Raw genomic sequence first — 15,916 nt, forward strand, 5'->3', positions numbered from 1 at the left:
CTAGGGATATCTTCTAAGTGGACAGTGAACCCCTTTGTAAGTCTCTGTGAATAAGAGCATGCATTAACAAAGCTGCATATTCTCGCTGCCATGATCTTGTATCTTCCAAATGTCAGCTTTACAGAAGAAGGAAAAATCCCTTAATCTTTATTGGAATTTAAATCAATTTTATTCCCAAGTAATTTTGGAGCATTTCTACACAATATGCAGAACAAGTGCCAGATATAAAATATATAAATATAAAATAAATATAAAATAAATATAAAAAGTAATAATAATTAAAAAACAACCAAAAAAGGATAGATAGCACTACAAGCGTTTTGCAGGACAGTGGGGATATGCAATATTGAGGGCTTGCATGCGGTCTGTTTTTCTGCTCGCGATGCGCATGCGCGACGAGATTGTGTACATTCTTGAACGGGAAAATGATGGCGGTTGTCCAAATGGTTAAAGAGTCCAGCTTAGGTTCAGATGGAGGCTGAGTGTGAGAAGTGACAAAAACAGTGGGAAACATCGGTGTATTTCGGAGAGGACGCGCTGTTCCCTTAAAGCCCGACCGTTTCTACTCGGAAAAGCGAGTCGACGATGTTTTATTTGCGAGTTGTTGCAGTGTTAAAGCTCGTCGAGCTAGCGCTAACAGCTAGCTAGCTAGCTAGCCAGGCGTAATTTGCACCGTGGGGGGTTAGCTAGAGATAGCTAGCTAACAGCAGCGAGCCACGTAGCTTATATTTAGCCGCACAGCTATAGCTAGCTGGCTTGGTAGCTCGTCTGCTAGCTAGCTAGGGTTCCCAAGTCCGAAGACCAGGGGGCTACGAGCATATTTTTGTGATATTGCCCCCCTCTGGATTCAACTATCCATCGCCGAAGAAGCGGAACGAGGAACAACTGCGGTGAGTGAGTAGCATGATGCTTTACCATTAGCTGTGTGTTAGCCAGTTAGCGAGCTAGCTAGCTGGCTGGCTAACTAGCTTACCAACGAGCTCGTTTGTTTACACGCACTGCAAAACCGCAGCGAGCAAATAACGTTAGCTAGCTAGCGCAGCTTCTGCCTGGCATTGGTTTCAACTAAGCTGGAATATAGATACACACCTAGCTACCTTTAAATGGCATGTAGCTAGCTAGGATTTCTGCCTGTCAGCATATCTGTACCACTTTAGCTAGATAAGTGATCTGGTGTGAATTTGGTAGCTAGCTAGCTATCTGAACTAAAGAGGACCTGAAATGCACACGTCAACATTATCTGGGTGCAAGCACTTCGCTCGCTGGATAACTGACTGTGAAAGGTAACTAGCTCGCTGATGATCTATCTAAAGGTCTTAGCCTTTGAGAAGCTTTGTTCATTTCAGTTTGATTCATAGCCTAACGTTTTGGAGAGGGGAAATGTGAGAATCAGCCTGTTGAATGATCAGATAAGAGTGTAGCTATGTACCAAGCCTGCCAGATGGACACATTTCTGTCCCATGTGGATGTGGAAGCGTCTGCGTTGCAAACTTAACTGTTAAGCTAAATAGACTGATTATCCAACCGATTTTAAGCTCTTATCCATCAAAGCTGGGTGGCGAGTGATTTGCAGACTTGCCTGGCTCTCCAAAGGATTCTGCTCGTATACTTAAAGGGTGTAATCCAGTAAGTGTTGCTTTTGAACTGTCAGATGACCTGCATGTTTGTGTCCTAAGGTTTTTAAGATGTTACTTCTCATAACTGAAGAAATTGCAGTGAAATAGATTGTAAGAAATCAGCAAGATAATGGTGGAGAACACACGCCTTGCTTCAAAGCCCATTAGGCCTTATTTCTATCAAAAGCATCGGTGAAAATCATGATTCCTTCATGTTTGGGGTGTTGGAGCTATTGCATTTGTCTTGTTTTGTGTTTACATATTAAAATGGTTATATATGTATGTGTGTGTGTGTGTATATAAATAAAAGCAAACATCAGACAATGTGAGGCTGGAATGGACAATTCCCACCGTATATACTTTCAGAATTCCTTGATAATCTATGCTTAAATATGGGCGACCACAGGTGTGACTCGTTGCAAAGCTGTAGTCTGGGAAGTGCCCTAACAATTTCTGTTGGTTTCACGGTTCAGATCTTTTCAGGAGTGAAACTTGCTGTAGAGCGCAGGTCATCAGTTCGTGAGTCTGGTGATTTCCCTGCTCCAGCACTCCTACTAAACCTGGTAATTAACTGACCGGTTGAATCAGATGTGTTTGAGCAGCAAAATCACCAAACTGTTTTGGATCTGACCTGCCAGAATTGGTGATCCCTGCTGTAGACATTGCAGCTCTTTGTACCTGTCTGTATTGCCAGTGTAATGCCTCACCGTTTTGCCACATACTTGTGCAACACAGGGTCCATTTGTTTCTTGTAAAGGTGCACCTTGTGTGTAGAGTAGCAGGCTTTTGTGTTTCCACAGCAGATTAGGTTGCATTTAATCCTTCTGAATATCAGTGGGCCGAGATTTGGCCTGTTGCCGGAATGTGATGAAAACTTCAGTTGCACCGCCACGTCTGCAGAAGTGAGATTAATGATACACAAGCTCAGATGGGGCCTGCGCCGATGTGCTTTGTTGGGGCTTGAGCTTTGTAGAAAAGTCAAACTAACTAGGAATAGTGACAGAAAGTGCAGCCTGGTCTGGTTTTACTTAGAATTACAAGCAGCCTCTGTGTGGACATGTTGTGTATTATTTATTGTCAATTTGCAAATCAATCATTTAGGGATGATTGATTTGCAATAGTATCTGTATCAGCAGATAATTGCTTACAAAGTCATCACTGGACATGTTTAGAGGGGGCTGATATTTTGAATGAACTTCAGAATTGAAGAATATTCGGTTGGCTCTGGGAATCCACATTCATGCATTTTATGTGGATGTAGTCCCAGCTTGTACACTTTCTAGATGAATGTGAACATGCAAATATCTGTATTGTTACAGTATTTCCTTGTTGATGCAAAATAGGGAATCAGAAAAAGCTGTATCAGTAATACACAAGTCCATAATAAAACCTATGTGCATCCTATTAGAGCTGAATAAAGCTGTTTATTGTGTTTGTATATTTAAGAACACATTTAACACAAGAAGTATTGATGATCAATTCTAATCTTGACCTCAGAATCATAAATCATGAAGTGTGTGAGACTGAGCAGTGCAGTTTCCTGCAGTTTATCAGAAGGACTGCTTGTGACCAGACATGGCTGTGAGTAATGTGCTGGCCTACTGCTGCAGAATTTGGGCTGATCTGACGCAATTGAGCATCACAAACCGCAAGTATGGACTGTTTTAGGTTATGTCATGTCGTGGTGGTGGAGGTGGTGGTGACAGCCTATTAATCACACCCCTCTGTTTCACTTACATGCGCTTAAACTGACTTCCATTTTCTTTGGGCCATATGTTTTTGGAGTTTGTCTGAGCAAAAATCGGTGATCTGTGAAATAATTAAACTCTGAAATATATTAGATTAAAATAAATGCTGCAAAGTACACAGATATTAAAAGTAGAGAAAATGTGATCAGCAATTGGGCAATAATTTTAGCTGATCCTGAGAGCTGGTCGGATCATATGATGCATGTGTCATACTTTCAAAGTTCCTTAATAATACATGTGCAAATGGGGGAGATCAGCGCTAATTAGTTTCACACCACCTGGGAAGAGTCATAACAACATATTTTGCAAGTTGCTGCAGTATTTTGTGAGGGCACAGGACACAGTGTTTCCTCGTTTCTGCCGCTAGATGATTTAAAGGACCTTGCACGTGGCTGCATAAACCTCTTAATGCTGGTGTTGAATGAGTTGAATCCATCACTCAGTCCAGTACAGTGATCATGAATCAGAACACAGCAGAGCTGGCGAGGACAATTAACCACGCTTTGAGATCCACAGTGCGGTTCTGCATGTACAGGAGTTCATAGGCTCTCAGCGAGTACTTTGAGTTTGACTGTGTTTTTAATGTGGTGAATTCTAAAGAGCAAAGTACATTTCATCTCGAGGGACACTGCTCGAAACATTACGAAAGTCCTGCACAATCAATATCAGTTAGTACGTTTCAGAATTTAAGTGGTATTTTTCCTTATCATACGAAAGTTCCTTTGAGAGGTTGTGCTTATTTAGGTGCAAGGTTTGTCCAGATGTACAAAAGAAAATGACTAAAAAGGCTACTGAAACTGAGCGCTGCAAAACAGAAAAGCACCTTAGTTTTAACCACTGAAACCTAAAGATGTTCAGGCAAAGCCGAGATTAGTTTAGTTAGACTTGAGGTGATGAGCACAGCACTTTTAGTATGCCGTGGTTCCCATGTTGAAGAATACTGTGGAGCTTTATCTTAGCAAATCTAAAACATTAAATGGTTAGCTATGTCTGTTAATGATGAGAAGTCATTCTTATCAGGGGTTCAGATATTGCAATGCAGTTTAGTGTGTTTGGAAGTTGCAGATTTGCCTGTGTGTATTAAGTAACTCTTAAATGGCCTCTTTAAAGTAGTGTTAGATTTTTTTAGAAAGGATGTTGGGTGGTGGGTAAGTGGTATTCCTGGTTATGTCACGCTTGCACAGAAAGAGGAACCAAAGGAGAACAATATATTTACGTAAGTGATAAAGATACTTTTTCTTCAGTGGGAGTTTTTGGTATTTTTTTTATGTCATTTGAAGGACAGATGTGGTCATGGATAATGAGATTTGCACAGTGTAAGTTCAGTTGAAACTAAAAATGATGACGTGTAGGTCATATTAAATTGAAAACCACAACGTTCAATCTAAAGGTTGAGGTTTGATGAAGTAGGAGAGTTTAAAAAATGAATTAACTGAGAAAGCAAACATGCATGGAATTCCCAGTAAAGGAACAGAGTAAACCCTTGGAAAGTCCAAAACAGAACATGGATTTTCCCCTATGAAACTTTTTTGTTTATTGTTTATATATTTATATTTATAGATATTCTTTTTTTAATACTATTACTTAGTAGTTATATATATATATATATATATATATATATATATATATATATATATATATATATATATATAATGTGTATGTATGTACATATATGTACATATATGTATATGTGTGTGCACGCATGTGTGTTACCAGTATAGTGCTGATTTAAACAAGCTTGGTAAAAAGCACCACACAACTATAGTGTTGTTAAATTTGTCTGATGAAGCATCAATATTGCAGTCTGTGAATGTGCAACAGTCACAACGCAGAACGTGCAATGCCATGTAAGGCAAATTAAATCATGTAAATAAATGTAAACATAACATTGGTAAATGCTTATTCTGTGGCATATCTTTAGTATTCAAGCAATGTTTTGATATTTAAAACCAGCAGACCTTGGCTTTACCTTGATGATTAGATGATTAGAGCACTTTTGTTTTTAGGTAAAAACAAACAAAACAGTTAAATATCCAGGTTTAAAAACAGGGGGTTGTACGTACTTACCGCTGTAGACTGTTTCTCCCCTGGTAAATGCTAACAGTCCCGGCCTGGGTGGGCTAAAGCTGCTGTATGTCAGCACTAAAGGCAATGCTCATGCTACACTTTGAAGTAGCCCAGCTCTGTTAGCAATTTTGCAGCTTTATACAAACCCAGGTACACATTACACACGATAACCATTGCCACACTCCCTTTGTAACACTTGCACACACAGTCTTAGGTTTTTCATTTCTTCTCTGCGCTTTTCTTTCTGCTTTTCTGCTCCCCAGATGTGTCCTTATCTCATTGTAATTGCAGTGTCGTGTAGGAGTTGTGGGGTAAGGGTACTATAAGGTTGCGATGAGAACCCTTGCGTGTGTGACCAAACAGGGGTTGGAGAGAGCGTTCATGTCATTGCCACTTGAAATAATTGCAGCTGACTCAGAGACGCAGCACATGAGCTGGCTTCCTCAACGAGGGGATGTCATTGCCTCTCCTCTTCTTTTCACAGGTCCTAATAAGAAGTCATGTTCATTCTATGGCCTCTTGCCCCTCGTTGAGCAGATTTGGATATTCAGGCAGTGCTCCACTGCTTGTGTCTACCTCTACCCCAGCCTAAGAGGGACGCCTAGAGTAGTATAGCACACAGAGAAGGTTCATTTCTCACAATCTTGCCTAAAACAGCTTTGTTCTCACTGTGGCCTCCATTCTGTATAAATTACGCGTATTATAGCTTTTGATAAATGGCCATCCGTCTTTATTAGAAGAGGTTATAAATTAAGAACCCCCCCCCCCCCCTCCCCCTTTTTTTTTCAGACATTTTTGCATTCTTGCTCTTTTTTTTTTTTGTGGACACTCCATGACCATCTTCCACCACCCAAAATCAAGTCCAATACACTAGTACTGAAAACTGGGCTGTTCATGATTGAACGCAAACCAGCGATGTGCAGTTGATTGCAACAACATTGCAGTAGCAGAGGCGACCAGTGACAACCCTCAATTGCTCACACACGCTTGCAGTATGACCCCAAATAAGCCATACCCCCTAACAAACAGGGTCCACTGCTTTCATTGTGTGTTACTGTCTGGATATTGCTGCCATCAGTGGTGTCTGTGTTGAACTATGCATGATATATAACAATATCTACTGCATGTCTACTCTAATCTCTATTCTGTACAGGTCAGTATCGCCATCATACACTGTTTACCTCTGCACTCCACACTTAAATCTCCCATCTGGACAAGAGCTGTTCCTTGTTACTGTCACTTTGCACAAGGTGTTGCATTACTGCGTGATGACAGCTGCTATAAGTAATAACCTCAGTTCTCAGGGTATAATACATTATCCACATGGTGTTATTTATGAAGACTCGCATCTGCATTCCTGTACTGTGCTGGTTTCAGTGTTGCTTAGGATATTTAAACTGTTGCACTATTGAAAGACACCATTTATACTGTTATATGGTCAAGGTTGCTAAAGTTGCGCACATGGTTCTCTTTTTGTTGTTTCTTATAGATTATTTCTCATATAGCATCTAGTAAGGAGTCCACTGCCCAGTTTAATTGTACTTGTGCAATGACAAACATCCTGTTCAGCTCTGTACAAAAATGTGTTTGTATTCCGTATAATACGATTGATAAACCTATTGATTTGGATTTATACCCTGGCCTTGGACTACACAGCTTTCTAAGTGGAAAGATTCCAATAAAAGGAAATGGTAGTCAAAGACTAGCCTTAATAATCCGTATTCTGGGAAACCAACCCTTAGTGTGTTTCCAAAATGCTAGGGTAGATAGTTGCTGGTGAAATCAGATAGGCCTTGAAAGCTTTGTGCAGTCTCAAACCTTAGTGGATTCTGTTCTCATGTTGCATGGGTTGGTTCTTGCATAGTAACTATGCTTGTCACGTTGTGTGTTGTGGAATATTTTTATTTTTATTATTATTTTTTTAAAATATTTTATATATTATAATATTGTCATTTTATGACCGTTTGATGCCACTGATGATATAATATCATAATACAGTTACACCCTTTTAAAGAGCAGTGAACTTTTGATTATTCAGAATATTCAGACATTGGAAAATGTTTCAATGCCCTACATAAATAAAGCAAATTAGATAAAACCATTGTTTTTAAACAACGTCCACACCTTTATTCGAATGTTGTTACACGTTAAACCACTACCTGTCGCAGTCAGCTCTTTGTACGTTTGGATTGGGCTGGGCAATATGATAAATACTAGATCACAACATTTCGCATGATAAACAATATTTATCGCAATACATGTAAGACATGTAGACTAAATACATCAGTAGTGACTGATTCTTAACAACTACTATTCAGATTCAGTCTCCTATACAGAGTACAGTGATTTTTACTCAACATCAGCTGCACTTCATCTAATTAAACCAGTCTAAATACACTGCAGTCTAAACCTGCAGTTGATTAGTGTTCTTTAAGTGCTGACTATACCCTCGATGTGCTTAGAAAAGCATATTGTGTATCACAATTCATTAAAATATCATCATATTGCCCAGCTTGAGTTTGAAAGTGCAATTATTGATGCATGCGCTGCACTCCTCTTTTTCTACACGAAAAAGATAGTAATTTTCCATTCCTCCAATTGAGAGTTGATGTACAGATAACAGAACAGTGCACCTAAGTACGATATAATGTAAATATTGTGACTAGCTTAATAGTAATTGAGCAAAAGGTTGCTTTCTAGGTATGTGAGCTCATTTTTGTGAATTGGAGATCCTGTACCCTGAGTTCTGTATCTCCACATATAAGTCTAATGCTGCTTGTCCTTGTTTGGCTGCAATTTAGTTCAGTTTAAGTGCTTTGAGCTGACTGCAAAGTTGATTGCACCAAACCAGTGCTGGTTTATACTCAGCTGAAGTGTTTTGCTGTGCTGATATTAAGAGATGGCACATAATTTGAAAACTACCTCCTTGAATTTTTCTATATAGAGGCTTCTCTCTTTATAGCAGTCATAACATTCTCTAATGTTAATGAACTAACCAGATAGCTTTGTTTGAAGATGAACATTTGCAAATAGTTGTGATTATTAGCTTATTCTCTGTTTGTATTTTCCCTTTGCACACTCTGAACACAAAACGTTGCTCCACACGAAACTTCTCCACTAATGTTCAGGGCTGGAATAAAAAAAACAGCTGTGATTTTTATGTGTTGTTATACTGGAATTCATATGTTCCCATTTGCCTTTAAGCCCTGTTAAATAGTTCAAACCTTTAGCACGACTGACCAGCAGCTCTTTCATTCCTCAACCATGTACAATACACAGTCCTGCAATGTGTTTTTCTTATACAAAAACTGAAAACCTGATCAATATACACCCCCCCCCCCCCCCCCCCCCGAAAAACTATAGATGGATCTTATTAGTGGTTTTCCAGTGAAGCATTTGAATGGGACTTCCATATAATGTATTTAAAAAGAGAAGTTTCTAAAGGCATTAATTCTAAGTGATGTCCACAAACATTTGGACATAGTGTTGTTGGATAATATACTTTATAGTTTTTCTGATTCTGTACTGCAGGATGAAATTAATTGGACAGATTTATGTGGGATAGCCATCAATCGTGTTTCCATTTTGTGGATGGATGAGTAAATGAGTAATTGAATGAATGAATGAATATTTACAAGTACATGGACTATCATAAATTGGTGTAAATATTGTGAATTGACACCAAAGTAAATACTAAATGCTATTGTTATTGTTGTGGTTTATTATTTCAGTTTTTAGGTGAGAAAAGTAGTTCAGGTACTTTTAGAATGGTGTCACACTGAACATATCAAGCTGGCTACCTCTCAGGACTCTTGGTTTAATGTTCCAGCCGTAGCTGAAAGCATCTTGTCTGCTGAAAGGTGATCTGACTGGTATTTGTTGACTTCAAATTACACTGCTGGTGGCACACTGATTGATCCCGGATGTCCCAGTTTGCAGTTTCATTTGACGGGTGTTCTGTAGTCACAGCTATAAAAGTACAGTGTTTGACTTATTTGCAGATAAAGAAACAATATTTAATAAAATCTCCCTTCACAGTGGACAGCCGGTTTATTGGCTGAAGACATTTTTTTATCTGGATCAGTTTAGAGTTAATGCACCATGAAATTTAGTTGTTACTAAACTGAAACTGGGTAAACTGAAAACAGTGAGTTTGCTACCAACCTTAATTTCACCTCTGTTACAATTTTCCATCCTAAGTTTAGCTCTGTTGATTAAAAACACAAATGTTAAAAAATCTAGGTATTTTAACAAACCATTGCCTTGGTCAACATTCTGTAGAGTTTGATAAACCTGTAGCTGCAGCTGTAGCTATGGAAATTTGTGGGCAGAGCAGTGATGGGTCATTTGTAATTCATTCAAACAGCAGTTCAGACTTTTGATAATTCAGTCAAATGGTGGACATTGTAGAGTTTCAGTGAAAGCTCTAAAGCTTGTGGTGAGCGGTTAGTTAAAACTAAATCTTGGCGGGATTAATCCTAGCAAGCATCACCCTTGACTTGATGTATGAGCTTAAGCAGGGGGCTGGCTGACTGATTAAGCCGATCACCATTGGTCCAGGCCACGCATATGCCAGATACTAATTAGTTTCAAGGACACGTGCCCTGCCTGTGACTCACTGGAAGTCTGATGCATTATGGGGAGAGAATGAGAATGATGAATGTTTGAGGGGAAAAGTGCTGCCCTGTGGTCAACTCTTCCCTGCTCTGAATGGCAGGTGTTATTTCATTTGCATTTTTGGATGGGTACATTGGGTGTGGTTGGTTGGTTGTGCAGATGCATTAGTGGAAAATAAATGACATTGCGCTGTTGCATGGCACCTGAAGTTCTCAGCACGTAAATGCAACAAGTGTGGCTAAAAATAAACACCCTGTTATGCACAACTCTGTAAAAAGAACAGGTAGGCACCAAGTTACCCACTGACTCGAGAATAACTAACTGCCATTTGACTTCCCACTCAGTATAGTACCTGAGCTGTCCTCGGGAAGGTGAATGAACTATGTGCCCTAGAGCTGGATGAGTATGTGCATTTACATACTCTGTTCTGGTCCTTAGATAATGCACCTGGACTCGGTTAGGAAGCTGTAAATGTGTTGCACAGGAGTTTGAACTGCACTGTACATGTGTACTTGCTCTAGGAGTTAAATTATGAAACGTGCAAGTATGCTACTCCGACGCAGTGAATCCACATGCTTATAATTTATCATTCATCCAGCAAAAAAAACAAACAAAAAAACAACAACAAAGGGACACATTTGTATTATGTGACTGATTATTGGGGCAGTTGTTTTTTTTTAAAAGCCCCTCCAAATTGATTATCACAACACTGTGCAGGTTTTCAAGTTTAAGACATACTCTTAAGTCACTATATAGTCAACTGCGGTCATCAAACCACAAACATGAGTGCTTAGATTTTGTTAAACAGCACTAGAACTTACAGAACTGGGTTCTGTGATCAGATAAGCTAAAACCAGTGGTATGTTTGACATAGAAAGAGTCAATGGTAAGGTTACAGTTTAACTTGCCACATAAATGCAGAAAATGTAGCAGGCCTGCTTTATTTCCAGATATCTAAAAGAATGATTTATCTCATGATAGGAAAAAATGTTTAAGATATTCTATAAATGCACTAAATGAAAGTCAATTCGCATAATAAAGTTAGAATGCAGCAACATCAAACCTGACTGATTCCGATATCCAATATTTTGTATGTACTCATCAGCCAGTACTGATACATATGCAGTTACTGAACAAATGCCATTATTTAAATCACATCACAGGTGAGTGAAGTGAAGGTGAGTGAAAACCCTGCATAGTTGCATAGTTCCCCACAGTGGTAAAAACACAAGATAAGATACAAAATAGAAATGCAGAATATATACACATTAACTTACACTATACATACTCTATGCATACATAATTACACTGTTCAAATGTACAGGTTAATATACATCTGAAGTGTTTATATTACTGTTTCCATAGAGACAGACCTTTACATCCAGCTCCTTTGGAGTGCAGTAAAGATATCCTCCAATGTTGGTTTGAAATGTTGGTCAAATCTAAATATCTGTCCAATTCCAAGAATGTGCTTTTCTTTTAAACAGTGGAAAGGTTGGGTGTTTTTGGAAGTTGGAGTGTAATTTTTTGCTGTAATAATAATAATAATCTTTATACTATAATTTTTCTTATTGACTGACAGTCTACCCATTTTTTTTTTCTCCTCTAGTGTGAATGAGGGAGTCATGGCTGACCACACCCCTCCACTGGAGTCCGGCCAGTTACTCAGCTCCGATCTCCCGCTTCTCACCTCCCCACCACCACCCAGCATGGTCAATGGAGAAGGAGCCCAACAGGTAGGATGCCATCTGATCGAGATGTTTTTGAGAAATAGTGGTTATGGTTTGAGTTGATAAAGTAAGGCAGATATTATCCCCTTAAACTCAAGATCATTATCCAGAAAGTACTGTGTAGGTCCTGGAGATTGACCAGTCCTATGCTGCCATGCTGCCTTTCAAATCACATATACTTTACATACTTCGCAAAATCATGCACCTGTAAAATAAAATCACAGATCTTACACACATCAGGCATTTCAAGACAATTATTTGTTGGATCAAGTGGATGGCCTAATCATTCCAACACTTAATGTGTCAGAATCTTGCATTGAACTAATTCAGATATTGCGACTGAACGTGTACGTGGTGTTGTGTCTCGCACTGTGTCCTGCTGTAACAGGCTGTATAAAAAGGGTCATGGTCCCAGCCAGGCAGTGCATCATAGCCAAGGCCTGGCATTGAGGTGTGTTCTGGCATGAATAAAAACCTCCAGGTGAGAGCTCTTCCTTTTTGACCTTAGGGCTGTTATTTGGAGAGTGAGTGTTCATGATCGGGCTGATGTTAGAGCTGTCCATCCTATAGACATAAAGTGGGTTCGTTCTGATCTGGCCATGATTACTGTTGAAAGAACATCTCCCAACGGTGTATATTTAAAGCTTGGTCAGCGCATATGTTGGCAGTTTTCTGGGTGTTCAGTTACCTTCATAACCCCCCTGCGGTCATGGTCAGACAGCCCTATGGTTCACTGGGCATTTAAAGAGCTGGAAAATGCAAATGCATTCATGCCAGCACTCTTTCCATTCTTGTTACTTTTGTCTCATCATCTCCCTTCTCCACTGTTAATTTGATCACCTCCTGCTTGGCTCATTCATAAAACCTGTGGGGTTTTAAATGCATAGCTTGGTAAAATCATGGAAAGCTCCCTGGCAGCCCATAATATCTATATTCTTCTTTTTAGCTGAGTTAATCAGTGAGATTGCCTTTAGGTGAAATAACTGTGTTGTGTGTGTGTGTGTGTTTGTGGTGGCAGTATGAAGATTCTGCAGGTTATACCTTCACAGGAGGATTAGACCACTAATTAAAGGTTGCTTTTTTATTAAGGTAAAGAAGGATGATGTAAAACAGCAGGGAAGAACCTTATTTAAGCTAAAACTGGAACCTCATTATCTGCATATAATCCAATTTATAGAACTAATTCACTGTGAACCTGAACTGCATTGTGGGGAATGTCGCATATTGTAGGAATACTGCAAGATGCAGCATGTGTGCTCCTTCAGATTTAACGCGTGGATAGCTAGACCGTAAAACACTACAGATTTTCACTACTATCCAGCATGATCTGCAGAACACAGTGAAGTGCAGAGACGGTCAACACACCAGTGCCATCTGTTGCCACAAGTTTTAAAATAGAGAAAAAAAAATTGGACAACAGAACCTAAATGCAAAGTAGGACTATAAAAACTAGTGGAATTTATTTCTCTTTAAGGATCAGCCCTTGACAAGGATATTAGATTTTATATGCACATCCTGTAGCTACTTACTGTATTAATTCCTGTTTATTTAATGCAGACTGTTACTGGTTGTGGACCTGCTTTCTGGTGCAGCAGGTAGCATGTGTGTGTGCCATACAGCTAGAGAGGCTTGGGATTGTGGGTCTGATCCTCGTTGTGGTCCTCGTCTGTGAGAAGTTCTCCCCGTAACTGTGTGGGTTTCCTCTGGGCACTCTGGTTTCCTTCCACATAGCTAAAACATGCATGATTAGTGAATTGGCCATGCTAAATTGCTACTAGGTGCGAGCGAGTGTGTGAGTGACTGAATGTGAGTGGTACAGGCCCACCCTGACCCTGACTGAAGGAAGATGGATGGTTGGATGGGATTTGTCTGCTTTGAAAGCAGACAAATTAAATGTATAATAAAAATGTAATTTCTTTATTCTTTTGTAGTTTAAATTAAAGTATAAATACAATTGTAGAAAATGATTTATTCGGTTCTGGAGTGTCTCAAATAGAGGGTATAAACAGTTAAAAAAACACTCTTAAGACATTTCACTCTGTGTGCTCAGATAGAAGGCTTTACCCTGTAAGCGGGTGAGATTTTAGCCTAGCTGGACATTCCTGGCTACACCTCGCTGTCTATGGATGATTGGTTCTTCTACTTGGTAATTTGGCTGGATCACTGTTGAGTCCAACTTAAGAGTGTTAACATGAGCAGATAATTGCTTGTTTCATTCCCGGTTTGGCCGTTTATTTTCCTCCTAATAAATGCAGCCGTGACTAAAGGGGGCGTGTTCTATTGGGGACGTGACGTCAATGCAAACCCTCTATTGTAATTTTAAATTCGACCAGGATTTTTTATTTTGAGTCACTACAAAATTGACAGTGAAAGGCAAAATGCAGAAGGTTGCTTGAGTCGTGACAGTCACTGCAGAATGTGTGAGAAGGCACGCCTTATGGTAGCAGATCTCAGCAGAGTTAAAGAAGCTGTGATGCTGCACTGAGGGGGGAGGGGGTTATGGCCCTGACAGAGTGATGCAGCTGGGTGAGCACAGTGATGAGAATGTACCGCGATAGCTGACCCCACTATCCCAGACCTTTCTTGCTAGACTCTCACACATCCACCCAATCCACCCCCCCACGCCCGTCACCCAGTGTGCTGCTTGGTATTAACGCACCACTGGTGTGTTAGTCTCCAGACAGATCAGAGCGGAAACCAGAGAGGCTAAATATCAGTGTTGCGCAGGAGTCGCAGCCTACCAGCATCATCACCGCTCTTTTACGAAAAACAAAGTGGAATATGCAAGGTGTGATTCACGTTTTCCATTTCTTTGCCCCCCCCCCTTTCCCCTGTTCTTCTCATCGTGTGCTCTTCTCTGCGAGCTTGTTTGTGTGTAGTAGAGCTGGACTCAGATGAATCAGACTCCTGTTTATCAATACTTACCTAATAGTCCAGGTACCCAGCTGTTCTCCCGATTGTAAAGGTCTGCCAGAACCATTTCCCCCCTTCTTTATTTTGCAGGGCCCTACCTGTAGGTTCTGACAGCTGCCCTTTTATACCTTTTTATTTATTTGCCTTCTTCTCACAGCCTCCAGTGGTTCCTGGTTTATATGCAGCTTTGAAACCGTTTGGATTTTATGTGTCTGCAGCTTTGTGGGCTGTTTAAAGCAGCATCTAGCTTCACACAGAATTGAGAGGGGGCAGGATTGAAATTTAACAGGACCAGTAAAGAGTTGAGAAATGGAACAGTGTCTCAAATAGATTTTAAAAAGACACATTTGTCTGGGTTGATGAGCATTTTATTTGTTGACACATGGTTGTTGCTGCTACAACTTGCAGCGAAAATTGAAGCTTGTCACAACAAAATCACAGCAGTAGCTCATTATCTAGGCAGCTCAGTCACTGTAGCAGTCTGCTCCGGGGCAGGTTTTGTTGCAAACCACAAGGTCTAAATAGACCAAATGTTGCCTGTTTTAGGTCTTTGGTGTTCCAGCCTGCAATCTATTGTGGCCCAGCAGCACAAGAATCATTTTTATTTAAATGTAGCCTGACATTTTGCTATTGCCATCTCCATGCTTCCCCCCCCTTTAAATGTCACAACAAATGTATCAAATAGCAAGTTCATCCAATGCATGATAACAACATGGTTTGAGGGTCTGGTTGCACTTGTGAACACGCCAATGAAATCTAATGAGCCTTGACAATTTTTAGTGCATGATAATAAATGCATTAATAGCATGTTGATCTATGCTCTGTAAAAATGGTTCTTTAAGGGTATTTGGAAACCCTTGAATGTGTTCTTTAAATGGCAAAACCTCTTGTAGAACCCTTAAAAAAATAAACCCTTTTTCAGCACTATATAGGACCCTTTTTCACTTGAGTTGGACTTGATCAATATAACGAATGCAGGTTTATTTGTTTATTTAATATTTAATAGTTTAGCTTGCTTTCTGCTGTTCCTAGGTTTGTGTTCTCTGTAAAAGATAAATTAGCTGATTATTAATAGAGATTTTCTCACATGAATCATGTCATTTATCATGATTAACGCATTGGATAAATGCATTGAATTTAAGCCTAATAAACGACATTTCCTAAGTGATTCGTTGTAATTGCAGAATGTGGCTATCCGTCTCTTTGTTGCAGTGAAATGACATTG

At 39.7% G+C, this 15,916-nt stretch overlaps 1 protein-coding gene across 3 annotated transcripts in view; it reads left to right on the top strand.

The window, feature by feature from the left end:
* The first annotated feature begins 413 nt into the window (after nucleotides 1-413).
* fndc3a (fibronectin type III domain containing 3A) overlaps nucleotides 414-15,916 on the top strand; it is a 67,686-nt gene continuing 52,183 nt past the window's right edge. Inside the window, exons 1-2 of one of the 3 annotated variants that reach the window (XM_072691801.1) lie at nucleotides 414-894; nucleotides 11,658-11,784. In XM_072691801.1, coding sequence (XP_072547902.1) covers nucleotides 11,674-11,784 — 111 coding nt within the window. In that variant the 5' untranslated portion in view covers nucleotides 414-894; nucleotides 11,658-11,673. Of the gene's footprint in view, nucleotides 895-1,537; nucleotides 1,627-11,657; nucleotides 11,785-15,916 lie in introns of those variants that run through there. The other 2 variants (XM_072691800.1, XM_072691802.1) reach the window with 2 other exon arrangements.

Source organism: Salminus brasiliensis, chromosome 11, assembly GCF_030463535.1.
Source record: "Salminus brasiliensis chromosome 11, fSalBra1.hap2, whole genome shotgun sequence".
NCBI lineage: Eukaryota > Metazoa > Chordata > Actinopteri > Characiformes > Bryconidae > Salminus > Salminus brasiliensis.